Genomic DNA, 18175 nt, shown 5'->3' with positions numbered 1-18175 from the left:
ATCAACAGTTAAACGCAGTGAACACACGGGCGGACGCGTTTTATTACACTGTTTACCAAACCCCGAGTTCGTGTACGGTGAAGCAAACCAAGCAGGCCACCAGGAAGAGAAAAACCTGTTGTTGTAGTCCTTTGGTCGGTTTGCTGCTTTCCTTCGCGTGTTCTTCGTGCCTGTCGTAGGTCCCGGGAACACATGCAGTGCGCGTTCTATTTTTGGGACCAGCACCTTTCTTCCATTGCATTGCTAACTACGTTCCAGCATGCGAGTGGGGGGAAAGCCCTGACGAGAGTATAAGTGGAGAGGACATATGTTGCTTCACAGTGCCAAAGCCACAAGACAATCTCGAGTCGGTGTAATCCACATTTTCCGCACCTTAAACACCCAGTGTGCTGGCGAGAAGTTCCAAAAGGTAACTCCCTGTTACGGAGCGAACGGTTAGGGCAATGACTGGCATCTGGTTAACATGTGGAACATTAAAGCATTATGTATTTGTTTCCCTTGTTCCCGAAGCATAGCTCTCTGCATGCACGGTTGCAGAGAGCGAATTCTCGGCCGGGAACTGCGCAGTAACTGGCCATGCTTACGATGCTACGATGGGGCCTATGCTAACGCTCCTCACTGCTGGAACCGAAAACATCACAAAGACGCTGCGCGGATGATCCCAGGGAGGGTGTGGAGGGGTTGGAACCGGCCAACAGCGGAAAGGGGTTTATGCGCACCAACAGCGTACATTGGGAGGTTGTTATATGTTTGCGATTTTATTGCGCAGTTTCGTTCTCAGCTTCGGTTGGTCGATTGACTCTGGAGCGACGAGAAAAAATAAAACCGGGCGATTTGTTCCGTTTTGGGGGTCTCCCAAACACAGGGGAAGGCAAAAGGGCTTTCGATAAGCGGTATCGGGGTATTATTATTGTCAGCCAGCATTACAAAAAAAACAAGACAGAGATGGAATTTTCAAGGGCACGCAGTAAGCATAAGGTCGAGGAGATGTTTACGCCGAAAAACGGCAAAACAGTATTGGAAACCTCAGCAACAACAGTTTGTCTCCCGTGTTACCGATAGTTTGGGGTGAATTGGTAAAACAAACAACTTTGACTTCCATAACAAACAAACAAACACATCGAACACTTTGACTCACTTGACTTGGGTTTAAATTTCCCCATACTCAATCTAACAAATCACACACGCTGTGTTTCGTCAATGTCTAGTCGATGCAAACACAGCGGACAAAGCAAACGAACCCATAGCAACGACAATCCCTTCCCCTTCCGTTTCGATGTGAACAGTCTCCATTGCGGCGTATTGGTGAGAAATTGCCGTCACGCCACCGCGTCGGTAATGTTGCGAAACTGCTGCGGAGCGGGGGCGGTTCGTTAAAGTGGATGGCGAAATCATATCTTTACTATCGCTGAATGATTCTGGTGACAATCTCCCCTCCAGTGCGTCAGGTGCATGTTATTTGCATGGGGAAATACGTCAAAGCGTTGGAGTTACGGCTTAGTCCAAAGATATCAAATTAAACCAAAAGAAATGTTTTATGTCCCGAGGAATGCAACGGACGTGTTGAGTGGGATTTTTACAGCTTGTGTACAGAAAACAGACTGTCCAGGAAAATGTGCCATTGCTGTATCAAGAAGTCGATCCACTTTGCTTTAGGAAGGGGTGGCTGTTATCACCGTGTAGGTTCTCAGCTATTTCTACTATCTACCACACTTGGACATACGTCAGCGCGCTTTGTTAGCGGTTTACAGCTGAGTCGGCTGGAACTACTCTATTGACGTGACCCCAAAGTCGTAGTAGTAATAGCAAATATAGCAAAGTAGTGCTTTGAGTAACAGGAGAAGAGCATTAGGGGAACGCTTGGATAGGAGTGAAGAAGTACAAAACAGAATGTCTAATAACACCCCTCCCGTGGTTTGAATCCATGCATGGGAATTCCGCTTTATCTGCGATAATGATCAATTCGCATGTTGTGGCACTTGAGATACTCTTCTAGAAGATACGAATCAGTATTGGGCTTTTTTGTACATTTTTTACGGAATTATATGACATAGGTTGGCAAACTCATGACTCAATGACTATTCAATTTTGTCTGTTATTCATCATGTTCGGTTTTTTTTGGGATGGTAGGGTTAGCCTAGGTTGGATTTCATAGTAAGGTGGTAATTCATCCGAAAATTGTTCACCAAACGCGAAAAACTTTCACTGCTTCAACCGGTAGCTGCCTAAATTATACCAAGTAGGGCTTTTGGAGCACCAAGGAAGATGGAAGTTTGACCCCGTATGCGTGGAAGGATAATGATGGAGCCAACGACAAACACTTTGAGCTGTACAGAGGATTCGACTCGCCAGGCCACCGGTGAACTGTGGTCACATCAGTTGCACCATGAGAATGACACCGGACGACCTACCCCGCAAAGTCTTTTTAGGTCGTTTCTGTTTCAAATCGATCTGAAGCGCTCCAAAGCATGATCTTCTTCATAAGAGCCTCCAAAAACTAAGGTTGTAGCTGGCATCACCGTAAGTCACCGTAGTTCTGAATGGAGCTCTTCTTTACCACTCGAACAAAAGAATCGGAGAAAGAGTCAACGCAACATTTAAGGAGCCTTACGAACTGATTCCGTTGGCAGGTGATCGATGCTGTGTAGCAGTAGAAACAATACTATTAATCTATCGTGATTATTGTAGAGCGTTTTACTGGAGATACTCTGCTCAAATGTACAACCGTACTTCAATCGCTTGTTCACAAATGAATTCATTGCACGCGGTACAAGATCGTGTTCGTTTTTTAACTCTATTTACCATTCCATTCCATTCGATCAAACACCCCCCTAAGCGAACATCAGTAATTCAACCTCTAATTACACTTCACATAGAAGAACAACAAATAAACAACTTGCTTTCGTAGTATGTTCCTCTGCGTTTTTTTTTCTCTCTAAATCAACTGCTTCAACTGCGCGAAAGAAACGAAACGTGATCGGGTTGTAACGGACGACCGCCGAGGTGGTGGCGGGAGTTTGATGGAGAGTGAATGAATGAAAAAAGGGAAAGCCATGTCCCGGCGGACCTTAATTGGGTCAGCGCAAATAATGCCTCGGTGCAGCACAGTTGCAGGATCAATTTGCTTCCAGGTTTTTGATGTACATCGTTCTCGTGTACACGAATCGTTGATTGAATTAAATTTAGTTTGCTGACAAAATTATCTCTCCTCCAGCTAACCGAATGTGTAATGTGCCAATGCGAGGGGTACGAAGTTAATTTTTCGAAACACAATACAACCCATTCGTCGTTGATTGACCGGGATGTGATTTATTTGCGTTTGGCAAACAAAACGGCAAACAACCGTATAGAACTGCATGGAACATTTATCATCAGCACCACAGTGTGGGGATGGTTCGATGGTGAACCGTTAAGAAACCGGATTCTTTCCCAATCGGTGATCGATTTTTTGTTTTTGCTCGATCGAGTCTGTTTCCATTTCATGGGGCTGCCCATGTTGGTCATTGCGGGACGGGCTCTGCGGGCCTTAAACAACACGTTGGACGAAAATGAAAGAAAAAAAAGGCACAGCATCAGCACCACATCGAAAACCAGTTGTAGCGTACAAACGGCGCTACACAAAAACGCGTGTTGGTGGGTCGTTTGGAAAGTTTGTCTCTGGCTCAAACTGTGAACCAGATGAAGACGTGAAAACCGGTTCCAGGCGCTCAAACTGCGCACACTTGTGCCACCACAGGCCGTTGGGTACTTTCAACACATCGTCCGCTTCAAATCGTTACGAGATGCAATAGTGCCGCCACCCAGAGCTTTCTTGTCCTGGGTTACCACCGACCATACCTGCCGGTACAAAAATCTGATACATAACGAATATTGTAATGACAAAAAGCGATCGTTTCCTAGGGTAAGTGTATCAATAGTGATGTTGGTGGAATAAAATACGTTCCTTACTACAAACTAAAAGCAATAAAGCTATTTTTAGTAATACGAATTGTTCTGTGGTGTTCTACGTAAAACGTTGTACGACATTCTTAGAGCTATGAAAGGAAAATCATTTAAAACTCATATGAAACCTTTACAAATAGGTGTAATCGATTGCCAAACATGAATCATGAGCATTTAGGAATCTATTGAGAAACGATTCCTGATTCGAATGATTCCTCTCTAAAGATTCATAAAGCACATCGAACACCAGCGGCGGATCAAACGGTAGGCGGTCGCCTAGGGCCTCGCCGTGTTGGGGGCCCCAAGAAATGTGTGTAGTAGTTGTATAAATAGGCCCAGTTTCCTTATGCTAGAGGAGGCCCCGAAGGGTTCCACAATTTGACCGCAAACTACCCCTGGGATGATTCAAAGTGAGTTCAGGAGCCCCTTCTTACTGCGCCTTTAGCTTTGCCTCATTTGAAGGGCCTCAATGCCCCCCAATTCATCGTTTTTAAAATTAGAGACCCGATTTATAATTCCGCCCTGGGCCTCCAAGGGGATTGATCCTCCACTGTCGAACACTATACTATTTTCTATCATATTTTGTACAAAAAATGAAATTTGCTCGTTCCAAACATCTCCATCGTAGTATACATTGTTTGCATGCTGACAAAATGCACCACTATTGGTACACCTACCCTATAACGCTCTCTAAGCGTTACTAAAATGATTTATTCTGCAAAAATATTTAACGTTTATGCAATACGTTTGTGACAAAAATCTGTAACAATAACGATAGGTGATCAAGATTGCAAAGTAAGCGTAACAATTAAAATCAACGTTCTGTCCAACTGGTAGCAACGTACCATACCACAGTCCACGCAAATAAACCCCCACCGGGTGATCGTCTATTTCTTTACATTCAGCTCCACACACACACACACACCAACGAGATCCGATTTATGGCGCTTACGAATCGCGGAATCGGATCAGCTTCCTCTTCCCGTTTCATTTGTGCAAAATGGACACCGTGTGTGTGTGAGTGTGTGATTGCGCAGATCTCTCGCACGTTCGCTCCGTGGATGAATCATCGCTTTTGGCCAAACCGGTCACTGGCGCTGGGTGCGGGAGGCATCCATTTCTGTTCCGGTCGTTTATATTTCTTTGTCTACCGTTTGTCAGACTTCCGCGTGGAATGATTGTTTAAAGCAGCAGCGGACAAATAATGCCGAACGGGTCACTGTGTAGTGGGGAGTTAATTGATTAATATTTTGTACTAACGCGCATATCATCGCATTTACTATTTGTGGATCAACCACAAATCTAAGTCTCCTTTTTGGGCCGGTACACACGCTTGCGCAACGTGCGCCGGAACAGGCAGCTCGTGCGTAGACGGAACTGTACCATCTCTCCCAGAAACACGAGCAACGACAATAGCAGCATCATGCTGCAAAGGTAAAATCCACCAGATATTTGATTCCACTTCAAGCTGACCGGTTCCGGGTCTTCTTTCGCGTTCGACCAAAACCGATCATCGCGGAACGTGTCGGACCAGTGGTGTATGAGACCCGTATCGAACATCCGCAGAATCCACGCATCGAACGGTCCTTTCAGGTGGGTCGTTTTAGGAAAATTAAAACCCAGATAGTACAGAATGCCGGTGTTTTTGCCGACAAATATCACACCATCCTTGCCATGCATTTTCACGTAGTAGGTAACACAATCGTACGGGCAAACCAGGACACCGCCCAAACGATCGCGCGCCAACAGGTCGAACAACCGATCAAATTCCACATGAATGTTCGGCACCAGCTTGATACGGCTGAAAATAAAGGAAACGCGGGTGTGAATATAGGGATGCGGGGGGAAAGTGAGCTAGCGCGGACACTTACCTGGCGGGAACGTTGGGATTGTATTTATAGAACTGCTGCGACGAAGGGTACATGTTGTAATAAAGTCCGGCCTTATTGATCGCTTCGAGCGTGTTTAAATCGGATGCCAGCGAGGCGGACGATTGCAATCGTTGGAACAATCCCGCCTGGTAAAGTGTCCGTATGACGAGCGTGTTGAGAATGAAGCCTATCATAAACTGGCGCGTACTGTCCAACCGGAACCGTCCTCCGGAACCACCCATCAGCAATACCCACAGCAGGTACAGTGGATTGCGCAGCTGCTCAGCGTGGATGGGGCCCCGGTTCAGCTTCACCAGGCCGAGCGTTACCAGCCCGAACACGGTGTAACCGATGGCGATGCACAGCCACGCACCGCCGGTGAATGGTTGGAACAGCTTCTCCAGCGATGTGTACGGCCGCTTCGGTGGGATGCCCATGATCATCTGCGTCACAAAGTTTGGAACGCCCAGCTTTAGGTAGGTGTGACGGGTTTGCGAAAACCCGAGACTACCGAAACCAAAGTCGGCCTCCTTGCGCTGCAGCATCCCAACCACCCCGGTGCTGTTGGTCGGGTAAAGAAGGCCCCATTTGCTGTTATCCTTCGGCCGCACGTACTGTGTGGTGAAGTTCATGCGGGATGCCAGCGTTTCCACGATGTACACCTCCAGTCCGTAATGTACCGTACGGTTGCTTTCGATCCGCACCATGGAGTAGGGTTTAACTTCAACTTTCGCAACGGTTAACGGACATCCGTGCATGTTCGATAGTCTGTCGCCGAAAAGCTCATCCATGCTGTCCCACGTTCCATTGCCATACCGTGCAATTTCCGTTGGTTCTACCATACCGCAGCGTTGCTCCTCGTACGGGTGATACGAAAAGGCAACGTACCCGTCATCGCCTTCCGCCACAATAACGACAGCATTAATAATCTTAAGATTCCACAGCTGGCGCAGGACACTTCCCAACAGTGCACGATCATCGAGCCGTTCGATGTAAAACGTGTACAAACCGTAAAACTGATGCGTTGCCTCGGTTATGTCCCTCAAATTGGCGCAAAACGAATCATAATCGAGCACGAGAAAAACGTTGTAGTAACCGAGCCGGTGTTCGCTAGCTGCAAGACAACCGAATGACACGATCATCCAATCGGCGTTGTGCCGCGTAATGTCCGCAACAAGATCCGCCTGAAACGGTGTACGTTGGGTGCTGTTCCCGTTCCAAACGCGAACGTGCACCTCGGCATCGGTTTCACGATAGTGTTCTCTCAATACTGCGGTTAGAAAATGGGTATCCTTTCCGGTGCTATAGAACCACCACAGCCCATCCAGTTCTGCACTGTGCACGCTACGTTCGGTGCCAAAACTTATAATCACGACACAGAGCAGCAACATTGTGCGATTGGAAAGCTAGATAAGCATCAAATTACTTGCGCTGTGGTGCTTTTTCTATTTATACTCCCACGGAACTCTGTGTCTGTGGTTTCCAGCAATTATGGTTGCAGATCTTTGTAAACAGTTGACCTACGAGCTCGTTACGTGTTGGGTGTAGCTGCCACTGCGGAACAGTTGAGGAAACAATTCCAACATTCAATTAGATTGTAAATCCTGCCTGCCTAGTGGAATGCTAGGGATATTCCACGAGTTTTGATTTAATCTATCCAATTATATGTTTACACACTCAACGTCCTAAACAGGGAATTATTACTACCCAAGCAGTGCCGTGTGCCGTGATTTCAATCAGCGTATGTGCCCCGCTCTAATGTCTGTCAACAGTAGCAGCACTAATTTTCCTACCCACGTTTACTCCACACGCCACAGGCGGACCGCTTGCTTCGTCCAACGGGCATATGCCAGCTCGGCGATAAATACGCCAACCGCTATCAAGTGCACCGTACCGCACAGATAGAATGCACCCGAAATGTGATCCCACTGAATGCTCGCTGGTTCCGGATCTGTCTTCGCATTCGACCAGAACCGATTGTCCTCGAACTCTTGGGCCCAGTAATTGATCAACCCTGCCGAATGGAATGCCAACACCTGCGTACTGAATGGTTCCTGCAGCGAGGTCGTTTTCGGGTAGTAGAACGCGGTATTGTACGTAATGCCGGTGTGTTTGCCGACGTAAACCAGGCCCCGTTCGCCGTGCATCTTCACGTAGTACTTGATGCAGTCGAGCGGTAACGCTACCACAAAGTCACTGCCATGCTGTGACATCCGGTACAGCAATGCCTCCCAATTAACGTTGTCGTTCTGTATCAGACGGATGCGCCTGCAATGGTGAAAGAAACGGGGTGTTAGAGAATGGTTTTAGTGTACAGTGAACGCTTACCATACCTCGGTCCCACCAGCGGATTGTCGTTGAAGTACAGGGTAATGGTTTTGTGCATGTGATACATCTTGCCCGCTCTGTTGATTTGCTCCAGCGTGTTCAAATCCGATGCCAAACTGTTCGAGGCTTGCAGGCGCTCAAACATTCCAGCGTGGTACAGTGTACGCAGGACCAACATGTTCAGGATGAAGGTGACGATGAACAGCCGCGAACTATCCATCGCGACCGGCCGGCATGAACCACCCATCGTTAGCACCCACATGGTGTAGACTGTGTGCGGCAACCGGTCGACGGCCGTGTCCTTCCGCATACCGAACATCGCGTGTGCCAGCAAACTGATGGCCGCCAGGCAGAGTACAACACACAGCCACGTCTGCAGGCTGAACGGTTGGAACAGCTTCTCGAGCGATGTGTACGTACGTTTGGGCGGTATCGCCATCAACACCTGGCCGTAGCGGCTGGGTGTGCCCTGCCGGAGATACATAACACGGGCCAACCCGATGCCAACGCTGCCAAAGCCAAAATCGACTTCACTCCGCTGAATCATACCCATCAGCCCCGTACTGTTGACTTCCCGTGCGAAGCCCCACCTTGTGTCACCGTCGGATAGCAGATATCGCACGGTAAAGTTAAACATTTTGGCCAAATTCACAACCTGCGACACCTCGATGCCTTTGTGCAGGGTTCGGTTTCGTTCCAGGTAAATGATCGAGAATGGTTTGATGTTGATTGTACCGATTATGAGCGGGCATCCGTTAAAATTCACCGTCCGCTTTGTATACCATCGGTCTAGATCAGTCCACGAGCCGTTCACAAACCGATCAATCGCGTACGGTTCCACGTTGCCGCACTGCCGTTCTCTGTACGGATGGTACGTGTAGGCAACCTGTTCTTCATCGCTTCCTTCCGCGATCACGACGGCATTCATAAGCCGCATGCTCCAAAGCTTTTCCATCACCGTGTACAGCTGGTCGCGGTTTGGGAGATGTTCGATGACAATTGTGTACAAACCGTAGTAGTGATGTGTTTGATACTTCATGCCGTCCAGCAGCGAGCAGAGGGAGTTGTAATCTTGCACCAGAAACACATTGTAGTAGGCAGGACGCCCATCCGTCACGGGCAGATCTTGGTGACTCACGGTCAACCAGGCACTGTTGGAGCGCATCAGATCATCTAGCAGATCGCGCTGAACGAACGATGGACGGGAGTGGTTACCGTTTCGAACGCGTAGTGCTACGTAGCTCTCCGGTGCTCGGTAATGTGCCTTTACAATTGTGCTAAGAATTTCCACCGGTGGTTCGTTAGGAGTAGTACGATGTTCAAGAAGATTTCCCGCCACCTTCAGCACGGTTAGCACCAACAGCGCACCTGGCGACGACTTCATTCTGTTCTGCACCTTCATATCTACCGTCTGGTACCGCCTTTTTATGTGCAACAATCCCGGCTGATCACGTAGGTAATGGGGAGCTAATTGTACTTGACAAACAATTTAGCTTGATTGGTTTGTTCTACTCGTCGGTGTGTGAAGTTGTCACTTGTTTGTGCTGTTGAAATATTAAATAAATCTACCACGATGAGACGGTGCGGTGTATGTTTGTGGTGCAATTTTTAAGTCACCCCACCGTTTGCATGCAAAACGCCATACATATTTCATCCCATCCAGTGCACAAATGACTCTCCAAACAGCGCCAGCACCGATAGTCCAAGCATGATCGCCCACAAGTAGAACGCACCGGATACGTGCTGCCACTGGAGGCTGGTCGGTTCCGGTTGACACTTTGCACCGTTCCAGTAGCGTGTGTCGCGGAACCGTTCACGCCAAATGTGGATCAATCCAGCTGCCTGATACCGGCCAACCATCGTATCGAACGATTTCGTCAGCGGCGATGCCTTCGGATAGTAGATGCCCACGTTATAGTTGAATCCTGTGTGCCGCCCGATGTACACTATACCACGCTGGCCGTAATTCTTCACATAGTATTCGATAATGTCGAGTGGTATTGCGAACACACCGTGCAGTTTGTGCTGCGAAATGTTATACATAATTTCATCCCAGTCCCGGCTCTCGTCCTGGAGGATACGAATTCTGGAAAGTAAGTGGTACGAATTGGTCGATCAACTAGTTGTTGGGTGAATCTGGCGCAGGATTCAAGAGGCTGAATGAATCTTTAAACTGAATCAATGAATCTGAATCTTTATTCCAAATTGAATCATGAATCCTCAAAAATTCATTTGATTAGATTTGATTCTTTGAGAAAAAATCATTGAGAATTCGCGAATCTGTTGAGAGTCGACTCCTGGTTCGTGATTAAAGATTCATATAAATGTCTCTTCTCATAAGGATTCATTAAGCATAACAGTGAATCAAAGCTTACCTGCCACGCAGCAATGGAATATCCTGATAGTAGAGCGATGTCGTGATGTACATGTAGTAAGGCAACTGTGCTTCGTTTATCTGCTGAAAGCTGTTCAACTTCGTACCCAGCCTCGTGGTTGCCTGTAGACGCTGAAACATGGCCGACTGGTACATCGTGCGCATGATCAGCGCGTTCAGCACGAAGCCGGTGATGTATAAGCGAATACTGCTGCAACGGTACGTTCCCGATGGTCCACCCATCAACAGCTCCCACAGATTGTACGCCGGGTTAGGAAAGTGTTCCGCCGTAGTTACGAGCTTCGAATCGAAAATGACGACAGTTACGAGGATAAAGATCGAGTAGCACAGTATGAGACACAACCAGGCGGCAGGTGAGAAGGGTTGATACAATTTCTCCCACCAGGTATACGGTCCGTCCGGTGGGATGGCCATGTTCAGCTGTGACAGAAAGTTTGGTGCACCCATTTTGAGAAACCTGTTACGGTGCACATTAGCGCCGAGGGTACCGAATCCGAAATCTACCTCACTGCGCTGTATCATACCGACCAGCCCGGTACTGTTCACCGCACGTATTATGCCCCACTTCACCTTACCGACTGGGGTGCGATATTCGATCGTAAAGTTAAACCACTTGGCAATGTTTTCCACTATGGTCACCTCCATACCGATGCGCTTCGTAACGTTCCCTGCTCGGTGCACCATGGAGTACGGTTTGGCGGAAAATGTGCCCGCCCTGAGCGTGCATCCGTTGAAATTCTTCAAGCTGTTCACATACCACTTGTCAAGCTTTTCCCAGCGTCCGTCACGAAAATGGTCCAAAAGCTGTGGTTCGATTAACCGACATTTTCCTTCACGAAACGGCTGATAATCGTACGCTCGATAGCGTTGCTCGTCGTCTTCCCGCACAATCACCACTACATGCACGATCCTAAGCTGCCAGAGACTGGTCACTATCTGTTCCAAATAGTGCGCGTTAAAAGCACTGTCGATCACAAGCAAACATCGGCCGGATGCATCGTAGTGCTGGTAGCTTAAGCTCTGGAGAATGTTGCTCATCGACGTATAGCTATTAGCCAACCATACATTATAGAACGCAGCGTAAGTACTCCCATTGGAGAGCAATCTTTGGCTCACTGTACCGATGAGCCAGTTCCTATTTTCTAACATAAGCTCGTTCACAGTTCGAAGTTCATTTGAAGCCGTTATATCATCACTGTTCGCAACGCGAAAATTTATGGGAAACCGAGGATGTTTGAAGTGTTTCCGCAGCGGTTCCTGTACATACTCTTTTTGTCGTACATTGTTTAAACGGATTAAAATACTGCTTGCACAGTAGCAATCGTGAAACATGGCTATCGCTAACAAAACCTCAAACAGCTTCATTTGAGAATCTAGTTTTTGTCGTGCCCTCAAGCCTTGCCGCAAAGAACTATAGTGTCGTTAGCTAGGAGATTGACTACAACATGAAATCCTAACTGAAAAACTCCTTTCACAGATCGTACGTAAACAAAAGCTAATGGATATATCGAGCTGTATCGTAATTTACCAACCGTATGTAGCTGATAAACAACTATTTACTATAGCTTACTATCGATAAACAACTGCTATTGCATGCATATTGGATGAAGATTATTTGCTGCCACATGCGGTCTTTGATACTATCAGCTCTACCGTAAATACCACCATTGCCACTAGCAGGCAAAATGCCCACAGGTAAAATCCACCCGATACTTGATGCAGATGCAACGGTGTTGGTACGTTCTCCTGCTCGTTGCTTATCCAGGTATCAGGATTGTTACGGTAGTGGCTTTGCCAGTGGACGATGAAGCCACCGGCGTGCAGCTGATGGAGCAAGTAGTCGAACGGTTTCTGAAGGGCGGACATCCTTGGAAAGTGAAACGCTATAAAGTAGCTTAGGGCCGTGTGCTCGCTGACGTACACCATATCCTGGTGGCTGCGGTCCTTGACGTAGTAGTATATGCTCTCGAGCGGCAATGGAGAAACACCCGGTACCCGATGGTGAGATATGTTGTACATCATCTCATCCCAATCGGTGTTCTCATCCTTAATGAACCGTATCCTTAAATCGGAAAAAAATACAAAAGAAATTAATGACGGTATTCTTTGGAACCAATGCGGGCGTTCATTTAACTAATGGCCATTAATGTTTTTGAGCGTAGCTTAGCTAGAGCCGAAACTGATCTGGTTGGGATAGATTTAGGCATTGCAGATCTATATTAGAACAGAAAATTTGCTAACGCTCCTCCTTCATTATATACCTCCTTAAATGATCTTGATTAAAAAAAACGCCATAAAACAATATGAAATATACATTACGTGCGGTTAACATCTGGGTTGTCCTCAAAATATTTTGCAGTCGATCGAAACATATAGTAGTACAAGCCGGCATTATTAATGTCTTTGTAGGTATGCAAATTTGCTGCCATTACGTCGTTGGATTTGAGGTACTGAAACAATGCCGACTGATAAAGATTGCGCACGACGAACGCATTTAGCACCAGACTGATCACAAAGATACGGGTACTGTTCCGGCGGGCCCGGTCATAGCCCGGTCCACCCATCAGGATGGTCCAGATCGTGTAGAAGATGTCGGGTATGTGTTCCACGTAGGGATGGTGCGTTGCACGAAACAGTACGACATATAAACAGTATATGATCGTGTAGCCAGCAGCGACCAGCAACCAAGCAGCCAAACTGAACGGCAGAAACAATTTCTCCAACGAAGTGTACGGTACCTTTGGTGGTATGGTCATTGACAGTTGCGACACAATGCTTGGAATGCTTGACCGTAGATACATGTTCCGTTGTATGCTCCGACCAACACTGCCAAATCCAACATCCGCCTCACTGCGCTGCAACATTCCCATCTGGCCGGTGCTGTTCGCTGGTAGCAGCACGCCCCATTTCATATTGTTTGGCGGTGTAACGTATACGATCGAGCAGTTAAGCTTTGTTGCTATGCTTTCGAATATTACAACTTCCAGCCCAACAAACTGGGATCGGTTACCGTTGCTGCGCAGCATCACAAATGGTTTGCTTTCGAACGTTACCGCCTTCAGTGGGCATCCGTGGAAGTTCGGTAAAGATTGCTGAAACCAACCATCTAACATTTGCCATCCGTTGTCCGTGTACTGGTCTAACAGTTTCACCCGCACCTTGCCACAATTCCCGTGTTCGTGTGGTTCGTAACGGTACGCGCGATGCTTGGTACCGCCGGTTGACACTACAAATACAACATTGAGGATTCTTTTCTTCCACACTGCTTCAAACACACTCTTTACATCGTTTTCCGTACAACGTTGCTCCGTGACGGTGAAAATATAAAGCCCGGATGGGTAGAAACAATCATACTCCATGGTTGTGATAAGCTTGCTCATTGCCGAAAACGTTTGAGTTATGATAACATTCTGCAAACGATTGCGCCGAAGGCATCGTGTGGTGCTGTACACGGCTATATCTATCCAGCTGCTGTGCGCTAAAAGGATCGCGTTGAGCGTATCGAGATGAGACGAGGATCGATTCGTTTTGTACACTGTTTTATCCAACCAAAATGCGACCGGAAACTTTGTATGCTTGAAATGAGATTCTAACGGACTCAGCAGATGATTGTATTTAGTGTGGTCCTCGTTTATAACTGGTGACAATACACACAAACCTTTAGCTACAAACATGATACAAATTATTAGACCTTTCATGGTGAATCGTTTCATTCACACTGAACAAGGCCAGCCCGGAAGCCAGTGTGATCCTACCAAGCGTTTACACCGGTAGGAAAAACACGTTACTTGATGTTATTTACATATTCATTAAGCTGGTTTGTACATACTCGGGACATACTTGGGACAACCCCAGTTATATACTGGTAGAAAAAAAAACTGTGCTATAAAGCTTGGTGTTGATAATACGGCGAAAGCCGTCATCATGGAATAAATAATTAAAGCTTGGTGTAAGTGATCGTTTGCTACATTGTTGCGAGGAAATTTTTTATCTATCTTTTTAATATTCTTGTTTCATACTCTCAGGTCTACTAAACTCGTTCCGCGAGAGCTTTGAAAGGCTCTAGTGAAACTAAATCTAGTAAATCTAATGAAACTGGCTTGTTCAAACAAAGGTCCAATATTTAACAATAACGGTTCAACTATATATGATTGTTTTAGTTTAAATAATTGATTAAACTCCAAGGCATGAATTCTGTCCCGAGCCAGACATTTCTTTTCCCCATATCAAAGACATTGCTGTGTAAATGACCCGCAAGTTATTGAGTAATTGGCACCCCTTGCTACGGTAGTTTCACAGGTAAAAGTTTCAGGTTAAAAGGTTTCTACCTATTCGACAGGTTAAAAAGTTTCTACCTATAACTAATGTTTGTTAGATTGAACATTACACAGTGTAAAAGACCGTTTCATTCTTATATCTGATTTTCTTCCTGCTTACCGACTTTGATATCTTCATCATTTCCAGATCTATCGGAATTCCTTCAAACTTCAAGGCATTTGTGCCATTATAGATTTAGGTAATAGCAGTATAATGCTCCCTGAAAATGTAATAATACAAGAAAAGTGTTAGAATATAAGTTTACTGTTTACGAATATATTTCATATCTTATTATTTACTTACTCGCGGGACTTACTGCGTCCATCTACAGTTGTGTAGATATTAGTTCTAACCGTTGTCGACTTTCATCCGATTAGCCACGCATTGCTGAGAAGTTACAGTTTTGTGTAGGAATTTATACAATTCCGTGGTTGATTTTAGCTCAGAACGAGCGTTTTGCTTCATGAAGAATAACCAAACTCATAAACTGACGCGCGCGAACTAGCCTTTAATTTATCGTTATGGATTTTGAAAACCATAGCCGGTCGATATGGTAAAGCTTTCCGTGGCAAGAATGTCACAAGCAGGACTGATACTTATCCTTTCTTTCAATTTCAACTTTGAACCGCTTCAACATAGGTTGATTATTTCGCTCATATTTTATTCATTTCATGAGAGCGATGCATTAGAAAAGGCATTTTGATCCGTTCGTTTCGCGTCCTATGGATATTAGTTACGGGGTGAACTTAAAATTACGCCAAATGCGTGCTTCATCGGAAACGAATGTGACCGGGCGTGAGTAGTGCAGATGTATGTGCCCTTTTTCTGTGTCTGAAGTGTGCACAAAAGTGTTAAACGTTATTTGGTTGAACATGAGAAATGAAAGTGAAAAGCGTGAGCAAAACTAAAGTAAGAAGAGTTAACCAGAGACATGCTTAAAACGGACGTCCCATGCCACGGCCCATCGGAGGCTGCACTGGTTGATCCCCACCCGATCTGGGGCTTTTGATCGTTTCGTCCACCGACAGGATCATGCAAGTAGCCTCGCAGGCAGCCGTCAGTGCGTTAATCTTGATGACGGAAGGTTCCCAAACGAACGCTTCGAAGTTGTCCGCAATATGTTCCTTCATAATGTCCACACCGTACCATTGACAACCTGTGGCAGAATGAAATAAGGAAAGTTGAAATAGAGGAAATGGAAATAGCTCCAACGCTTACCTTGTGCGTGTTTCTGGCGTAACTTGTTTAGAATGTTGGTGGCATCGAAGCCAGCATTGTCGCACAGCTGGCGCGGGATAATTTCCAACGCTTTAGCCATTGCACCGATCAGCAACTGTTCCTTGCCGGCGATTGTGCGTGAATGGTTGCGTAGCATTTTCGAAAGTTCCATCTCAATTGCACCACCACCTACAACCAAATATTTTATTATAATCAAAGCAAAAAAACGAGTCCCGATTACCACAGACTACTATGGACACTCACCTGCCACTACCGAATCATTCCGAATCGTACGACGTACGATCATGATTGCATCGTGTAGCGAACGCTCCGTTTCCTCCAGGAACTGTTCGGCACCCCCACGCAGTATGATCGTGCACGTCTTGGCATTCGGACAGCCCTGGAAAAGGTTGAAACGTTCGCTTCCGATCTGGCGCTCTTCGAAGTGATCGCACTTGCCCAGCACCTTATCGCTGATGTCCTGCACCGTCGTCATGACAGCACCACCGCAAGCCTTCTGCGTGCGCTTTAGATCCTCTTGCGGTACGCGACCGGCACAGAACATGTCCCGGTCGGCGAAATACTGTGTCGCCACATCACCGATAGGCAGCATCGACAGCACAACCTGAGCACCAGATTGATGAATTTTGGCCATCTTATCGTACAGTATTTGCCATTCCGCATCCACCACCTTCTGATACTCGACTACATTGTTGACACGCACTTCTGCGTTATCTCGCTCCGCCTTCAGCTCCAGTTCAATGTTTAGCAGCGCAATTTTCACATTGTCGTAACTCTTGGGCTGCATCTCGAACCCAGCGTACGAGAAAGTCTTTTGGAAGGCTACCCCTTCCACAAGCATAGAATCTTCCAGAGCGCCACCGGTAACCTTCTTGATACCGATCATGTTCAGCGGAAGCAACGCATCAAGTGTTGTAACCGAATCGACCACCATCTTCGAGAAGAACTCCTTCTGCTGGTGGATGAGCTTCGAGTTAAGGGCAGTAGCCGCACATTTCTCCAGCAGCGCTCGGTGCTTCTCATTGTCGTGCTTCTCGATCTTGAACGCCAGTTCGTTGATCTGCGTGACACATAGATTCAGTGCCTTGCGAACGGCTTTGATGATTATACGCGGATGCACACCTTCCTCCACGAACGGTTTCAATTGTTTAAGAAATTCACCGGCCAGTAAGACCACACTTGTGGTACCATCTCCAACCTCGGCATCTTGCGATTTAGCAATATCGACGAGCGTTTTCGCCGCCGGATGTACAATATCCAGCAACTTCATGATCGTTGCACCATCGTTGGAAATTGTGGCCTTTCCCTTGCTGTCCACGATCAGCTTATCCATGCCACGGGGTCCCAGTGTCGTCCGTACGGCATCGACAATCGATTGGCAGGCATTGATGTTCGAAACGAGCTGAGGCTTTCCCTGAGAAGTGTCTGTTCCTTCTTTGAGCAGAATGATTTGCGGTTGCTGCAAGAAGAAAGAATCAAGGGAGCCGGTGGTGAATCATAGAGAACGTCGGCGAGCGTGTATATATATATATATGTGTGTGTGTGTGTGTGTGTACAGCCGAAGGTTGGCCAGGATATTTTTCGCCTTTAATAAATAATGAAAAGAATCGTCGCAGAGCGTTTATTATGATCTATACACGTTAAATAGCATAAGTCTGCTAATATTATTTGCATTAATTGCATGATTTAGAATCCTAAGTACCATAAAAAGCGGTGTAAGGGAAGAGTTTATGGGTAAAAGCATGTTCGGCCTACAAGCCGGTAAACAAATGGTAGCTATTGCACGTACAATTTCGTACATGAAACGTATTAAAACACAACAACCCGAAATACTTACCATTTTGGAAGGGAATGAAAAGATACCACACTGAAACAAACGTTAATACACAACCCAACCAGAATATTTTATTCCGAAAGTTTAGGAAAAAGTCCTCGCCTTGGTAAACGTGATCGCAGACGACATTGACAGCAGCAGAATGGAAGCTGTCAAAATGGGACGAAATGAACGAGGCGAAAATTTTTCGCCCCGGTTGTTGTGCCAAAGGTGCCTCTACACTACACGACACTGTAAATAATTAATGAT

The 18175-nt window shown here is 46.5% G+C and overlaps 5 protein-coding genes across 5 annotated transcripts; all 5 read right to left on the bottom strand.

The window, feature by feature from the left end:
* Positions 1 to 5244: 5244 nt before the first annotated feature.
* LOC128299276 (uncharacterized) lies at positions 5245 to 7204 on the bottom strand. Its single transcript, XM_053035184.1, has 2 exons — positions 5814 to 7204; positions 5245 to 5743 (listed from the first exon to the last, which is right to left on the bottom strand). Exons 1-2 carry the CDS (start codon positions 7202 to 7204, stop codon positions 5245 to 5247), a joined length of 1890 nt encoding a protein of 629 aa, XP_052891144.1.
* Positions 7205 to 7612: 408 nt separating this feature from the next.
* Positions 7613 to 9543, bottom strand: LOC128299274 (uncharacterized). The gene is made up of 2 exons (XM_053035177.1): positions 8147 to 9543; positions 7613 to 8081 (listed from the first exon to the last, which is right to left on the bottom strand). Exons 1-2 carry the CDS (start codon positions 9541 to 9543, stop codon positions 7613 to 7615), a joined length of 1866 nt encoding a protein of 621 aa, XP_052891137.1.
* Positions 9544 to 9791: 248 nt separating this feature from the next.
* Positions 9792 to 11685, bottom strand: LOC128299265 (uncharacterized). The gene is made up of 2 exons (XM_053035169.1): positions 10517 to 11685; positions 9792 to 10227 (listed from the first exon to the last, which is right to left on the bottom strand). The coding sequence occupies exons 1-2, from the start codon at positions 11683 to 11685 to the stop codon at positions 9792 to 9794; spliced, it is 1605 nt and encodes a 534-aa protein (XP_052891129.1).
* Positions 11686 to 12147: 462 nt separating this feature from the next.
* Positions 12148 to 14234, bottom strand: LOC128299263 (uncharacterized). The gene is made up of 2 exons (XM_053035166.1): positions 12856 to 14234; positions 12148 to 12598 (listed from the first exon to the last, which is right to left on the bottom strand). Exons 1-2 carry the CDS (start codon positions 14232 to 14234, stop codon positions 12148 to 12150), a joined length of 1830 nt encoding a protein of 609 aa, XP_052891126.1.
* Positions 14235 to 15489: 1255 nt separating this feature from the next.
* LOC128309762 (T-complex protein 1 subunit eta) lies at positions 15490 to 18054 on the bottom strand. Its single transcript, XM_053046226.1, has 4 exons — positions 17930 to 18054; positions 16336 to 17551; positions 16072 to 16260; positions 15490 to 16009 (listed from the first exon to the last, which is right to left on the bottom strand). Exons 1-4 carry the CDS (start codon positions 17930 to 17932, stop codon positions 15789 to 15791), a joined length of 1629 nt encoding a protein of 542 aa, XP_052902186.1. The 5' UTR covers positions 17933 to 18054; the 3' UTR covers positions 15490 to 15788.
* Positions 18055 to 18175: the final 121 nt, after the last annotated feature.

This window comes from Anopheles moucheti, chromosome 2 (assembly GCF_943734755.1).
Source record: "Anopheles moucheti chromosome 2, idAnoMoucSN_F20_07, whole genome shotgun sequence".
Taxonomy (NCBI): Eukaryota; Metazoa; Arthropoda; class Insecta; order Diptera; family Culicidae; genus Anopheles; species Anopheles moucheti.
Note: the sequence above shows the minus strand (reverse complement) of the source record. Positions and strands in the feature narration are given on the sequence as shown.